Source organism: Nematolebias whitei, chromosome 1 (assembly GCF_014905685.2).
Source record: "Nematolebias whitei isolate Nwh7 chromosome 1, NemWhi1, whole genome shotgun sequence".
In the NCBI taxonomy this organism is placed as follows: Eukaryota; Metazoa; Chordata; class Actinopteri; order Cyprinodontiformes; family Rivulidae; genus Nematolebias; species Nematolebias whitei.
This window is the reverse complement of record NC_056498.1, coordinates 62,609,909-62,622,794: the sequence shown is the minus strand read 5'-3', so window position 1 is coordinate 62,622,794 and position 12,886 is coordinate 62,609,909. Positions and strand designations below refer to the sequence as shown.

The 12,886-nt window shown below is 38.6% G+C and overlaps 1 protein-coding gene across 1 annotated transcript in view; it reads left to right on the top strand.

Annotated features, from left to right (window-relative positions):
- Positions 1-12,886, top strand: part of insyn2ab (inhibitory synaptic factor 2Ab) — a 47,823-nt gene that overhangs the window by 18,858 nt on the left and 16,079 nt on the right. Inside the window, exon 2 of the mRNA XM_037686398.1 lies at positions 5,714-6,869. Coding sequence (XP_037542326.1) covers positions 5,719-6,869 — 1,151 coding nt within the window. The 5' untranslated portion in view covers positions 5,714-5,718. The remainder of the gene's footprint in view (positions 1-5,713; positions 6,870-12,886) is intronic.

Sequence of the window (12,886 nt, the reverse complement as noted above, 5' to 3'; positions counted from 1 at the left end):
TATATATATATATATATATATATATATATATATATATATATATATATGTATATGAATCTGAAGCTCTCGACCTTGACCTCTCTAAGTGGCTTTAAAAATCTGTTGGACTCCTGGCAAGGACCAACGCAGACATGTTCCTGTTTTTAGTTTTCTACATTCATCTTATAATCTAGCTCTTTTTTTTTTTCCTTTTTTGTCCATCTTATTTGTTAAAAAAAAAAAATTCTCTAGACTGAGGAACAGCTTCTACCCTGAGGCTGTTAGACTAATGAATACCTAGCCAGGATAATCACTGTGAAAAATTGTATCATGTTGCTGCTGATCTATTTCATTTTGCTTTGTTCATTCATGCTCATCTGCTCACACAGACTCATTTTCGTGCTGCTGTTAGGCGTATTGTGTTTATTGTTTTTATGCTTTTAGTGCTTAGCGTATTTTTAGCTAATGTTTTTCTTAGTTCGTAGTTTTAGTTCATATCTTAGATCGTATTACTGCTTTTGTTTTACATTTTATTGTTGGATGTAACTGGGACCCTGTGTACATAATTTCGTTCCGCCACATGTACCACATGTGGTGCGAATGACAATAAAGAATATTTGTATCTGTATCTGTAAACCCTTCCCACACTGTTGCAATGTTCTAAACTCTTAAACCTTCATAATTTTAACAACATACATATATCCTGCCACACACCTGTTACATACATATATGTAATGTACAGTACTGCAAATTTTTACTCAGCAGCTCTGCAGAACAGCAGCTCAGTTCCGGTTCAGCAGACCTACCCTGCAGCGATGAAGCCCACCGCCCTGTCCAGGTTGATGTGTGTTTGGATAATTGAGCGTCAGGAAGCTTCAGGATTATTTACGATTTTCCTGCCAGTTCTGTGAGCTTAAGTAGATAGATCATTACTTCTGACTTTGCGTTGTAAAACTTTCACTCCATTTCGGCAGAAAGCAGCGGCCGGAAGCACTGTTGGCTTCTGGGTAGTGCAGTTTTTTTGTCTGGTGTTACAGTAAAGGCTTATTGAAAAAAAAAACCTACAATATGGCAGCATCTGCCTGAAGTATTCTTTTTTCCCGTACCGTCCCAATCACGTGAGGAATATTAGAGTTGACAATTGTGTGCCGTGTACAATCTTATGTTGAAAAACTGCAAGAGTGAGTTTGCGAAAGTCAAACCATGACGTAGCGAGGGACTACTGTACTGATTTTCTTTTATTATATTCCTTGTTTTTTCTTTTCACTCTATTTATTTTGCAAATATGCAGAACTGATTAAGCTGGCTCTATTTGTCATCTAATCACTTACAGATCATGTGAAAATGTGCTTTTATTAGTTTATTTGTTATTTGTCATTTGTGTTTTTATTTGTTTATTTTACAGTTGGAGTTGTATACATGTATCTAGCTCACTCTAAATAAATTTACAGCATGATGGAAGAGCATCCATAGTTCATATTTTGTGTTTAGTTTTTGACCTCGTCACTTCACTCAACACAGCTGAGATCCAGGAGTGATGATAATAAATTTTCCCCTGGAGAGCTTTAATGCCTTCAGGTGGATACAGCTTGAGGAGCTCAGCACCAGTTATTATTTTCAATCTACTGTGGGCCACAGCTGTTCTAAAGCCATTTCCTCTGCTGGAGACTTCAGACCTTAAGAGGAATATTTTATATAGTAAACACATTTAGCTAGGGGGCTAAGCTGCAAGTACCCTATAGCTGTTTCTTAACAAAACATCTCCAACCACTGTAGGGAATATACTACCAAGTAATAACACATCTGCAGCTCATATTTTATATGAAACGTGCTGAAGCTTCAGTGAAACAAAAAGAGGTTGTATTTGAAGTTAGCTATAGGTTTGGCTGTATTTTATTTTATTTTTCTAGGCAACAAAGAAATGCAGATGTGATTGGATATAAGGAATAAGCTGAACTATCTCATATGGTCATTTTGTTCCTCTAATGTATATTTTAGATGAAACCGAAACAACTGAATGTCAAGCTAATGCACATCATTACACTAAAGATGCAAACGTTTGCACCGGTCTTGTAGCCGTCCCCAAAATGACAAAATCTAAATGAAAACTATGAAGCCAAAAGTACTTGATTGAGTGTTGCTGTTTTGCTACAACATACATCAATAAAAACAAATGTGTTAAAATGCATTTATGAGCAAAAACAAAGTCAGCCACATTAACAGTCCAATGACTTTATGAGATTGTTAAGCACGCACCTCCCACAGACAACAATAATACCTACTCACATTATATGATCTCAGTTTCTAAATAATTCAGCGGTACTATCCGATGTTAACAGGGAAGCTGTTTCTACCCTGAGTAGTGTTGCACTTTATAAAGAGTATTTGAATAATCAGGAAAAACAGCAAGGACAGCAGCGTGAGGACAACTATTATTCCAAAATGGTCTCCTGAAGCAGATCATCCAACATTGGCCGGAAAACTTAGCTTATGAGATGTTAGTGCATGAGAAAAGGTATGTTTGAGGAGTGGAGATGTACATCAGAACTTTTGTCTTTTTTTGTTTAGTTTAGTTTTAGTCTCCTGAATAATGTTAAAATAATCTTTCTGTCTGTCTGAATCTGGTTCAGGTTTAAATGAGGGTTAAGACTCGTTTTCTAAGTGAAGTGCTTTAGTTTTCAAACAAGAGACAAACACGTTTGCTTTTAAAAATAAGTAGCATAATGCGATGAGTCCAGCTACAGGCTCTCCAGGTGTTCGGAGAGCTGGTGTAGGAAGAACAACCTTCACATCATTGTGATGAAGACAAAGGAGATGGTTGTAGACTTCAGACGGAACAAACACACCTATCCCCGCGAACATAGGAGGATCTGCGGTGGAAGTGGTCTCCAGCTACAAGTACTTGGGGGTGCACCTCAATGACAACCTCAGTTGGGGCAACAGCACTACCAGCCTGATCAAGAAAGCTCATCAGAGACTCTACTTCCTCAGGTGACTGAGACGAGCTGGTCTGGGAATCTCAGTCCTCACCTCCTTCTACAGGTGTGCAGTGGAGAGCATCCTGTGCTCCAGCATCAACGTGTGGCGTGGAGGCTGCACAGCTGCAGAAAAGAAACCTCTGCAGAAAGTGGTGAAGGCTACACAGAAGACTGTTGGAGTCAGCCTCCCCACCTTCACAAACATCTACACCTCCAGATGCAGGAAGAGAGCCACCTGCATCATGAAGGACCCCACTCTCCCAGCACACACACTTTTTGCCCCACTCCCCTCAGGAAGGAAGTTAAGGAGCATTAAGTGTAGAACCACTAGACTGAGGAACAGCTTCTACCCTGAAGCTGTTCGACTCATGAATCCATCCATCCATTATCTTTTACCCGCTTCTTCCATTTTGGGTCACGGGGGTCACCGGTGCCCATGTCTGGCAATCACTGTGGGAGGGGCGGGGTACACCTTGGACCGGTCGCATCCCTAATTGGTATAATCACTGTGACCAAAAACATCATTGTAATGCCACTTGATTGTTGATATGTACTGCTGACTATCCATGCTGCTGATTTCATGCTGCTGATTTATTTAATGCTGCTGTATTCATTCGTATTCAATGGCATAGTTTTTATACTACTAGTGCTTAGCATATTCTTAGTTTAACATATTTCTTAGTTCATATCTTAGATCTTATTACTGTTTTTATTGTACAATTTATACTTATGCTGGATATAAATGGGACCCTGTGTACAAAATTTTGTTCCACCATATGTACCACATATGATGTGAATGACAATAAAGAAACCTTTACCTTGACATCACTGCCATCTTTTAAATCTTAAACTTTTTAAGATTATCTTATGTTTAGAAATGATGATGTTGTAACCATTTTGGTCAAAATGTAAAAACAGAATTATGTGCAGTCTCATGCGATATCAAGAAATGTCAGGCTCAGAGTATTGTAGTGAATGACTCTCAGCTGCTGCCACAACAAATTTTAGCCCAATATCCAAAACATTTGACTAAGTTAAAGCCATTTTTTGGTAAATAATCTCAATAAGTAGTGGTCACTTACTTGAATTAAATTGATAGGTTATAGGTATACAGGCAGCACGGTGGTGCAACTGGTAGAGCTGCTGCCTCTCAGCGAGCAGGTCCTTGGTTCAAACCCCGGTCCAGGGGCCTTCTGGGTGGAGTTTGCATGTTCTCTCTGTGCATGCGTGGGTTTTCTCCGGGTGCTCCGGTTTCCTCCCACAGGCCAAAAACATGCATGTTAGACTGACTGGTAACTCTAAATTGTCCCTAGGTGTGAGTGAGAGAGTGAATGGTTGTTTGTGTCGTTTGTCTCTATGTGGCCCTGTGATGGACTTGCGACTCGTCCAGGGTGTACCCCACCCCTCGCACAGTGATTGCTGGACATGGGCACCAGCGAACCCCGTGACCCAAAATGGAATAAGCGGGTAAAGATAATGGATGGATGGATGGTTATAGGTATACATCTGATAATTCTTCTTTTGACTGTTCTCTTGTCAGAGTTTGCCGCAGCAAGTCATCCTACTCTGTCCTCTCTCCAGCTATCTCAATGTCCTCTGGCATCTTCATCTACCAATATATCCACTGTCCCTCCTCTGGACATGTCCAAACCATCTCAGTCTGACCTCTCTAACATTGTCTCCAAGTTGTTCCTCCTGTTACTCCTAATGCAAGATTCAACACACTCAGCTCTGCTGTTTCCATTTCTGTGTCTGTCTTTTTGTCAGTGTCACTGTTTCCAAATCGTACAACAAAGCTGATCTCGTCATTGTCTTGTACACTACTGGAACAATTTCCCCAACAGACAGAGTTGGCTTTAACAGTTATTGGCAAAGTTTAACAAACGATATTTCACAGTCTGTTAGCACTTGGAGTATGTGTTGTTAGAGCTGACTACAAAACTTCATCTGTTGTAGATTTGCATCCAGTGATTACTTTTTAGAGTTTTATTAAACTTTTACCAATGGTTCACAAGATATTTTGGTAACAAATAGGCACACAAACGGGTAGCACGGTGGCACAACTAGTAGAGCTGCTGCTTCTTAGCGAGAAGGTTGACGGATCAAATCCCGGTCCTTGGGCTTTTCTGGGTGGAGTTTGCATGTTCTCTCCGTGCATGCGTGGGTTTTCTCCAGGTACTCCGGTTTCCTCCAAAAGACCAAAAGCATACATGTTAGGCTGATTGGTAACTCTAAATTGTCCCTAGGTATGAGTGAAAGAGTGAATGTTTTGTTTGTCTCGTTTGTCTCTATGTGGCCCTGTGATGGACTTGCGACCTGTCCAGGGTGTACCCCGCCCCTCGCACAGTGAATGCTGGACATGGGCACCAGTGACCCCCGTGACCCAAAACGGAAGAAGTGGGTAAAGTTAATGGATGGATAGGCACACAAACATACAAACGTACACACAGGCAATTGTCTACTTTTGCCTTGGCAGCAGGTGAAAATAAACAATAATATTAATAATTTAAGGAGCTCAGTAGTCTTTGTCTTCATTTACATTTTTGGAATTATTTTTCTAGGCAAAATGGCTTTAGTCTTGTTTTTTCTTTTATTGTGTTAGGTGATGTTGTAACTAAATCACATCTCATTGTATGTGCTGATAAATACAAAAAAAAAAAGTCAATTTTGCATCTTTTAAGAGAAATTCTTGAATATCATATTTCTAAAATCTGAAGAGAACATGGACACACTAACTCTGTTTTTCTGTTTTTCAGGAAATATGGTGAGCAAAGACGACACCAAATGTGCTGTTCTCTCAAACTCAGATGAATCTGATTCAGAAACAGGCCAATCACACACTGCATACTCTGAACCAGAATCAGGCAAACAGCAAGTAAAGAAAAAGAACAAAGCCCTACAAGTGCGTTTTAAGGACATCTGCAAAGCTCAGAACGAGCATCTGGGAAGACACTCACGATCCATTTCCTGCAAAGTAACCCACAGAAAGTACATGACCATGCCTGCCAGACGCTCTATTCCAAATGTGACCAAGAGCACTGGTGTTCAGACCTCCCCCGACCTCACTATGCGATACAAGACATTCCCATTTGAGAGAAAAAAAGGACATACGTTTAAACATACTGCTTTGGTAGAAGATTACAAAGGACAAAACAATGGGTTTTTGAGTGATATAAAAGCAGGAGGAGAGGATGTACAAGCAACTAGGGAGACTTCTAAGTACAAGGGTAAGATTGTAGGCCTGACAAAAGTCCTGCTTCACCACACTAATGATAGCAGCGACATGGATGATTTGCTTTCCAGTGCCAACTGTGTGGATGGACCCTCATGTCCAGAGTCTTTACCTTTCATGGACGAGAGCCATCCAAGTGGAACTTCTAAAGATGAACCTGAGTACCAGGTTTGTGGGAAATATACCAAACATAAAGGATTGTCCAAAGAAGACAAGGATGGTAGCACTTCTTCAAAACGTCAACTGGTGGATTCTGAGATTTCACAAGACAAACCAAAGGGTCCAGTTGTATGGAACTCACTGACACATGTGGAGTCTATAGAGAGCCCCTCTGGAAGCTGTAAACGGAAAAAGGGTACGCAGTTAAATGAACAGCAATCACAGACGTTTCCTCATAGTGCCAAATGTTCTGTGCAGTCGCAAGGGAAGTGTCGGACAAGGCATTTGTCTGCTTCATCAAAACTCCAGCAATCAGTTGGGGTGGAAGGGAGCTTTCCACAAGGGGGTACAAAGGCCCCAGGCATGGGGAGCAGCCAGCAAATATTGACCTCATCTGGAGACAAAGATATCAAAGCACAGCTGGAGGCAATGGAGAGTCTCATCAACTCAAGCCAGGAGACCATCAAGGTTCTTCTTGGAGTTATTCAGGAGCTTGAGAAAGGTGAAGCGCAGAGAGAAGGGTGAGTGGAGGGAGTTTTACTGCATTTTCCCTTAACACATGCCATGCACACTGTGAATTGACATTTTAAGCAACATAAACATAAACTAATATACAGTATCATATCCATCTGTTATAATTTCTGCTGCAGTTTCATTTTTGGGCAGCACTAAAATGTCCTCAACACAAACAGTAGCTGATAATGGTTTTGAAAACAATAATTTTGTTAAAAACTTGAGAAATAAGTAAATGCTGGCACTTTAAATTGTTTTTTTTTAGTTTATTTTTCTTTATCCTTTATTTATACAGGTAGTCTCATTGAGTCAAGAGAACTCGTTTTCAAGAGAGACCCGGGAGCAAATTGTGGGGGTCAAGGGCCTTGCTCAAGTGCCCAGAGTGGGGTAAATTAGGGTGGAGGCAGGTGTGGGTGTTTCATCTTTTCCACCCGCATTTTGATGTTGTCAGTCTTGGGGGTTGAACCTGTGACTTTCCAATCACAGGCCCATCTTCTCTAACCTCTGTGCCACCACTACCCAAACATCCAAAATGTATTTTTGTTATTTTAATCTCTGTATAAAAAAAAAAGTGACAGTAACAAACTCTCTCGGGGAATAGCAGATGCATTTCAGGAATTTGGGATGTTGGCTCAAATGGACGAATGCAAAGTTGAATAATTTTAAAATTCAAAAAATATATATTTTATAAAAGTCTATTTCAAGCTTGTATACCTTTTTGAAAGCTGTTGTTTGTTCTTTGTAGATTTAATGTGACCCACATGTAATCAATCAACCTTGGCGAGCCTGATATTGCTACAAAATGTCAATTATCTTTCACCTGATGGATTCAAAAACTGAAGCAGTCTATAAAATAACAACCAATTAAAATTTTATGTAAATTTGGCAACGTTATTAAAACAAGAAACCTAAACACTGCAAACTATTTTAAGCAAGGTTGAAAATCTTTGCTCAAAGTTAATTAGGAGATTAATTAGTTAAAAATTAATTAGGAATTTTGACGTGCAAGTAAAATAAGGAATAATTGAGTCTTCATTGACCAATGTCAATGTTCTGCAAGACACTATAAACAGCAGATTAATTGATGACAGATGGTGCTATATGAATAGGACAAGAAAGGAGTAGCTACGGAAGGCTTGGTTTATGTGAGCACTGATAGGCTCTGTGTCAATCTTTTGAAAAGTAACAATAAAAATCAGTTAAGTTGCAAAGAGATTAGATACACGGAACAGCTACAGCATATAATATTGCATGAAATAATGCAAAAAGTGTAAATCTCACCAAATAACTGCAAATGTTGGAAACTACAATTATGTGTGTAACTCACGTATTATCAGGAAAACCTCATGCCGCTGTGATCAGAATAATCACAAACTGAAAACCATCTGTCACTCAACATGTGTCTTTATCTCTTTAAACAATTGTAACCTTAAACTTTATTATGTAACGTAAGTCATATATCATCTTTGCACTGGAATGCTGCCAAATCTGGGCACAAACTCTTCCCAACCCAACTCAAAGATAGTGTTGCACGTTTAGTCTTTTAGGTTGTTTTTAGAAAAAATAGACAAGTTTAATTGTATATTTAAAAAAATATCTCAAAGCTTTCATCATCACAAAGTGCAAAAGCCAGTCTCTCTGATTGTATTACCGTACATTTATGCCCAAAGCAACAACTTATTTGTGAGATGCTATGTGTTGATTTTCATGTTTAAATCAAGTAAGCAAAATTTATCTTCAACGTTTTTTACTTAAGGTCATGGTTTTGCATCTTTGTTTTAGTTCTGGTGGAGTTTAATTTTTGTTGTTCCTTGTGTTGTAATCATAAATGTAATCATGAATAGGACTTGTTTTGATTGTTTGGGTTATTCTGTTGAAATGTGATCTTTGGTTTGTTCTCGTCATGGTCATAAAAACTACGTTAGGCTTTTAAAGAAGCCTTTTAGTTAAGGCAGATGGAACATCAGTTTATTTATTTTCACTTAAACTGAAAATCGGCTATTGTACAAACATTAGCCATACCATGATTGACACCCACCTAACATTAACTCCCCTTTCACAAACAAAACTCAAGGACAAATAACACTTGAGGGTGATTATTAGCAGTTGATCTTAGAACATCAGCTGAAGGCCTTTTAGATCGTGAATGGTGAGTACTGACTTTAATTCTACCAAAGACCACTGTATGTTTAACTGGAAACATTTAAAAGAGTAAATACATTAGTTAATTGGAGTCCTCAAAACATATTCACAGCTGGACTTTCATGGCACAATAAATTTGAGCTTTAAAAAAAACATGGAAAGCTTTTATTTATTGGTCTGATTCGTATCCAGTGAACAACAAGGCACCTACGTTGCTTTGTGGAACTTTATTTTAAAGATCCAATTAGTGCGGCCTCATAACATTTTGCCTTTCATCGCCACAAAACTATGCTTGCTTCGTTGTGTTCTGCCTGAGGTCTGAATCAGAGAGGTGCAATTGTAGAACAAAACAGACTAGCTCATTCAAAAATGGTCGTTTCTGAGTTTGCATGGCTTGGCTGTAAAAAGAGTTTCCTCAATGTTAGGTTCAAGGTTCTTTATTGTCATTCGCATCACATCTGGTACATGAGGTGGAATGAAATTGTGTACCCAAGGTCCCAGTTATACCCAAAAATAGCAAAATCAGAGAGTCAGAGTCAGAGTCAGAGTTTCTTTATTGTCATTCGCACCTCATGTGGTACATGTGGTGGAGCGAAATTATGTACACGGGGTCCCAGTTACATCCAACAATAAAATGTATAAGAAAAACAGTAATAACATCTAAGATATGAACTAAGAAAAACATCAACTAAATATACACTAAGCACTCATAACATAAAACATTGAACATCAGCACAAACATGAACATGAGTATGTGAGCAGATGAGCACGCATGAACACATCAACATTGAAACAGATCAGCAGCAACATGAAACAGATCAGCAGCAACATGATATGGTTTTTCACAGTGATTATTCTAGTTAGAGATTCATGAGTCTAACAGCCTCAGGGTAGAAGCTGTTCCTCAGTCTAGTGGTTCTACACTTATATTCCACACATATTTGTGTGTTCCACACAAATATGAATATAAAGTATAAAAAGAAACAGTATATAAGGATCTAAAGTGTCTTTACAGTGTTTTATTTTTATTTATTTATCTTTTTACCTGGTTAGGGATTCATGAGTCAAACAGCTTCAGGGTAGAAGCTGTTCCTCAGTCATAGTGGTTCTACACTTAATGCTCCGCAACCTCCTGCCTGAGGGGAGCGGGGCAAAAAGTGTGTGCTGGGTGAGTGGGGTCCTTCATGATGCAAGCGGCCTTCTTCCTGCATCTGGAGGTGTAGATGTCTGTGATGGTGAAGAAACTGACTCCAACAGACTTCTGTGCAGCCTTCACCACTCTCTGCAAAGCTTTTCTTTCTGCAGCTGTGCAGCCTCCATGCCACACGTTGATGCTGGAGCACAGGATGCTCTCCACTGCACACCTGTAGAAGGAGGTGAGGACTGAACATCCTAGTCCAGCCACCTCAGTCATCTGAGGAAGTAAAATCACTGATGTGCCTTCTTGATCTGACTGGTAGTGTTGTTAACTGGTTTTTTTTTATATATATATTTTCAATTGATCATTAAAGCATATCTCCTGTAAGCACCACTAAATAAATTATGTTCTTTCACATTGCTTATAGCATGTCATCAATCTTTTTTCTCATTGTACCTTTCCACCTCTCACTAAAAAAAGGCAGAAACAGAGCGTGGACCAGCTTGCTTGATCATAAACTTGTTCAAATTAAATGTTAGAAAGATGTGAAGTTATATATCCAGGATATTTTTTAACATTTTTTTATAAACAAAAAACGTTAAGTTTGCAATAGTAGATGTTCTACAGATCAAATCATATTGATAGATGACTTTTTAAAAGGAGAACAAGTAATTTATGGTAATTATGGTAAATATTTAAAATGCAATCCTTTGCATGAGGCTAGCCCAGCTGATCCTGATTTTGCACTAAAATGATAAAGAAAAGAAAATGACTATAGTTTTCTGTAGGCAGCACGGTGGCGCAACTGGTAGAGCTGCTGCCTCTCAGCGAACAGGTCCTTGGTTCAAACCCCGGTCCAGGGGCCTTTCTGGGTGGAGTTTGCATGTTCTCTCCGTGCATGCGTGGGTTTTCTCCGGGTGCTCCGGTTTCCTCCCACAGACCAAAAACATGCATGTTAGGCTGATTGGTAACTCTAAATTGTCCCTAGGTGTGAATGAGAGAGTGAATGGTTGTTTGTCTCTATGTGTCCCTGTGATGGACTTGCGACCCGTCCAGGGTGTACCCCGCCCCTCGCACAGTGATTGCTGGACATGGGCACCAGCGACCCCCGTGACCCAAAATGGAACAAGCGGGTAAAGAAAATGGATGGATGGATAGTTTTCTGTTGGGCTACAGATGTTTGATAATGGTAAAAATCAGGATGATTGAACTTGCAAATTGTGTGACAACTATTTAACTTGATTACTGTTGTTGTTGTTGATAACTATGTTTTACATTAATAAGGTGAACTAAAATAGCTTGTATAAAAAAAGATGTAAAGACTGTGAACAACAAGGTAACTAAGTCAAAAAAGAGGTCTTAAGTAGAGGGCTTTTGGCGGCTGTGTTGCAGGGTTATGTGATATAAGGCCAAACTGACTTTGACAACCAGTTAAATGACAACCTTTAGGCATTAAAAGCAGAAAGGAGAAAATAAAAACAAATAAGAAACACTGTCATTAGATTTATATGAGCAAGTTTACTCATATTTTGACTTTAACTCCTTTCATGAATCTTGCTCAAGAACAAAAAACCTCACTTTAAGCTATTTTGGTCAAAGCTTAGCTAAACTATCCCTGTGTTTTAGTGCACTGTCAGAAAACTGTTGCATTGTGTTTATTATGTAGATGAAAACTAATGGCAACCATACCTCAGCTCATTTCTCAAGTTTCTTGCTTTCCTAATTGAAAACCAAAAATCCCAACAGCTGGATTAAAATAATCATCTTAAGAAAGCTTTAATTAAAACAAAAAAACTTTTCAGAGGGGGCTCTGATTTCAACAATGATGTCTGGAGTTACATGTAAGCACATTTAAATCGTTGACAAAATGTGATGAAATCCATCTTTTTTTTTTTTTTTTACTATTCTTGTGTTTTAAAATATCACACAAGTAAACATTAACGCCTCTGTGCCCAAGTTGACAAAGACTATCAGTGATAAATATTATGCAACTGTCATCATTACGCATTGAAAATGACATAAAGGATAACTCTGGTGTTAGAGTGGCCTATTATACAAAGGTGAAAGCAGGTTATTAAGTGAGAAATGTACAAAATTTGGGATAAAAAGTGAACAGTAAAATGAGTCATCCTCGACAATACTGTCAACAATCTGTAATAGTAATATTACAGGACTTAACCTCTTAATCTTTTTTATTTTTTTATTAAGCCCTCAAAGGGTTCACTTTTATGACATAATGTTTCTTTTCACTCTTTTTTTATCCATCAAAAGCACTTTTTTTTTTGCTTGCTTCTTTTTTTAATAAAACCTTGTGACAAAATCCTTTTAGGGGGAATTTCCTTATATTACTGTTCCTCACATGCTCAATGATCCTGATATAAAAATGGACTGAATCACAAGATTTGCTTGTTTTTTTGTTTGTTTTGCATCTTTCTTGTTGGAGACCTTTAAATTACATCACCAGAAAAGGAAGTACAAAAAGCCCATTTGCCCACATAAATGTTTCGATTCTCTAAAGGTTTTCCAAACCTAAGCAAAATTAAACTAATGACTTTCAATGCTCTTTTGAATTATCCAGACAGACAGACAAACTTTTTTAACATGAAAATCTCATTAAATGCTTAAGCACAATCCTTCCTAGTGTGTGTGTGTGTGTCTGTGTTGGGGGGGGGGGGGGGGGGGGGGTGGAAATAATGCAAATATAGGTTGAAAAAAAAAAATTTTAAAATTTAAATATCACACAAC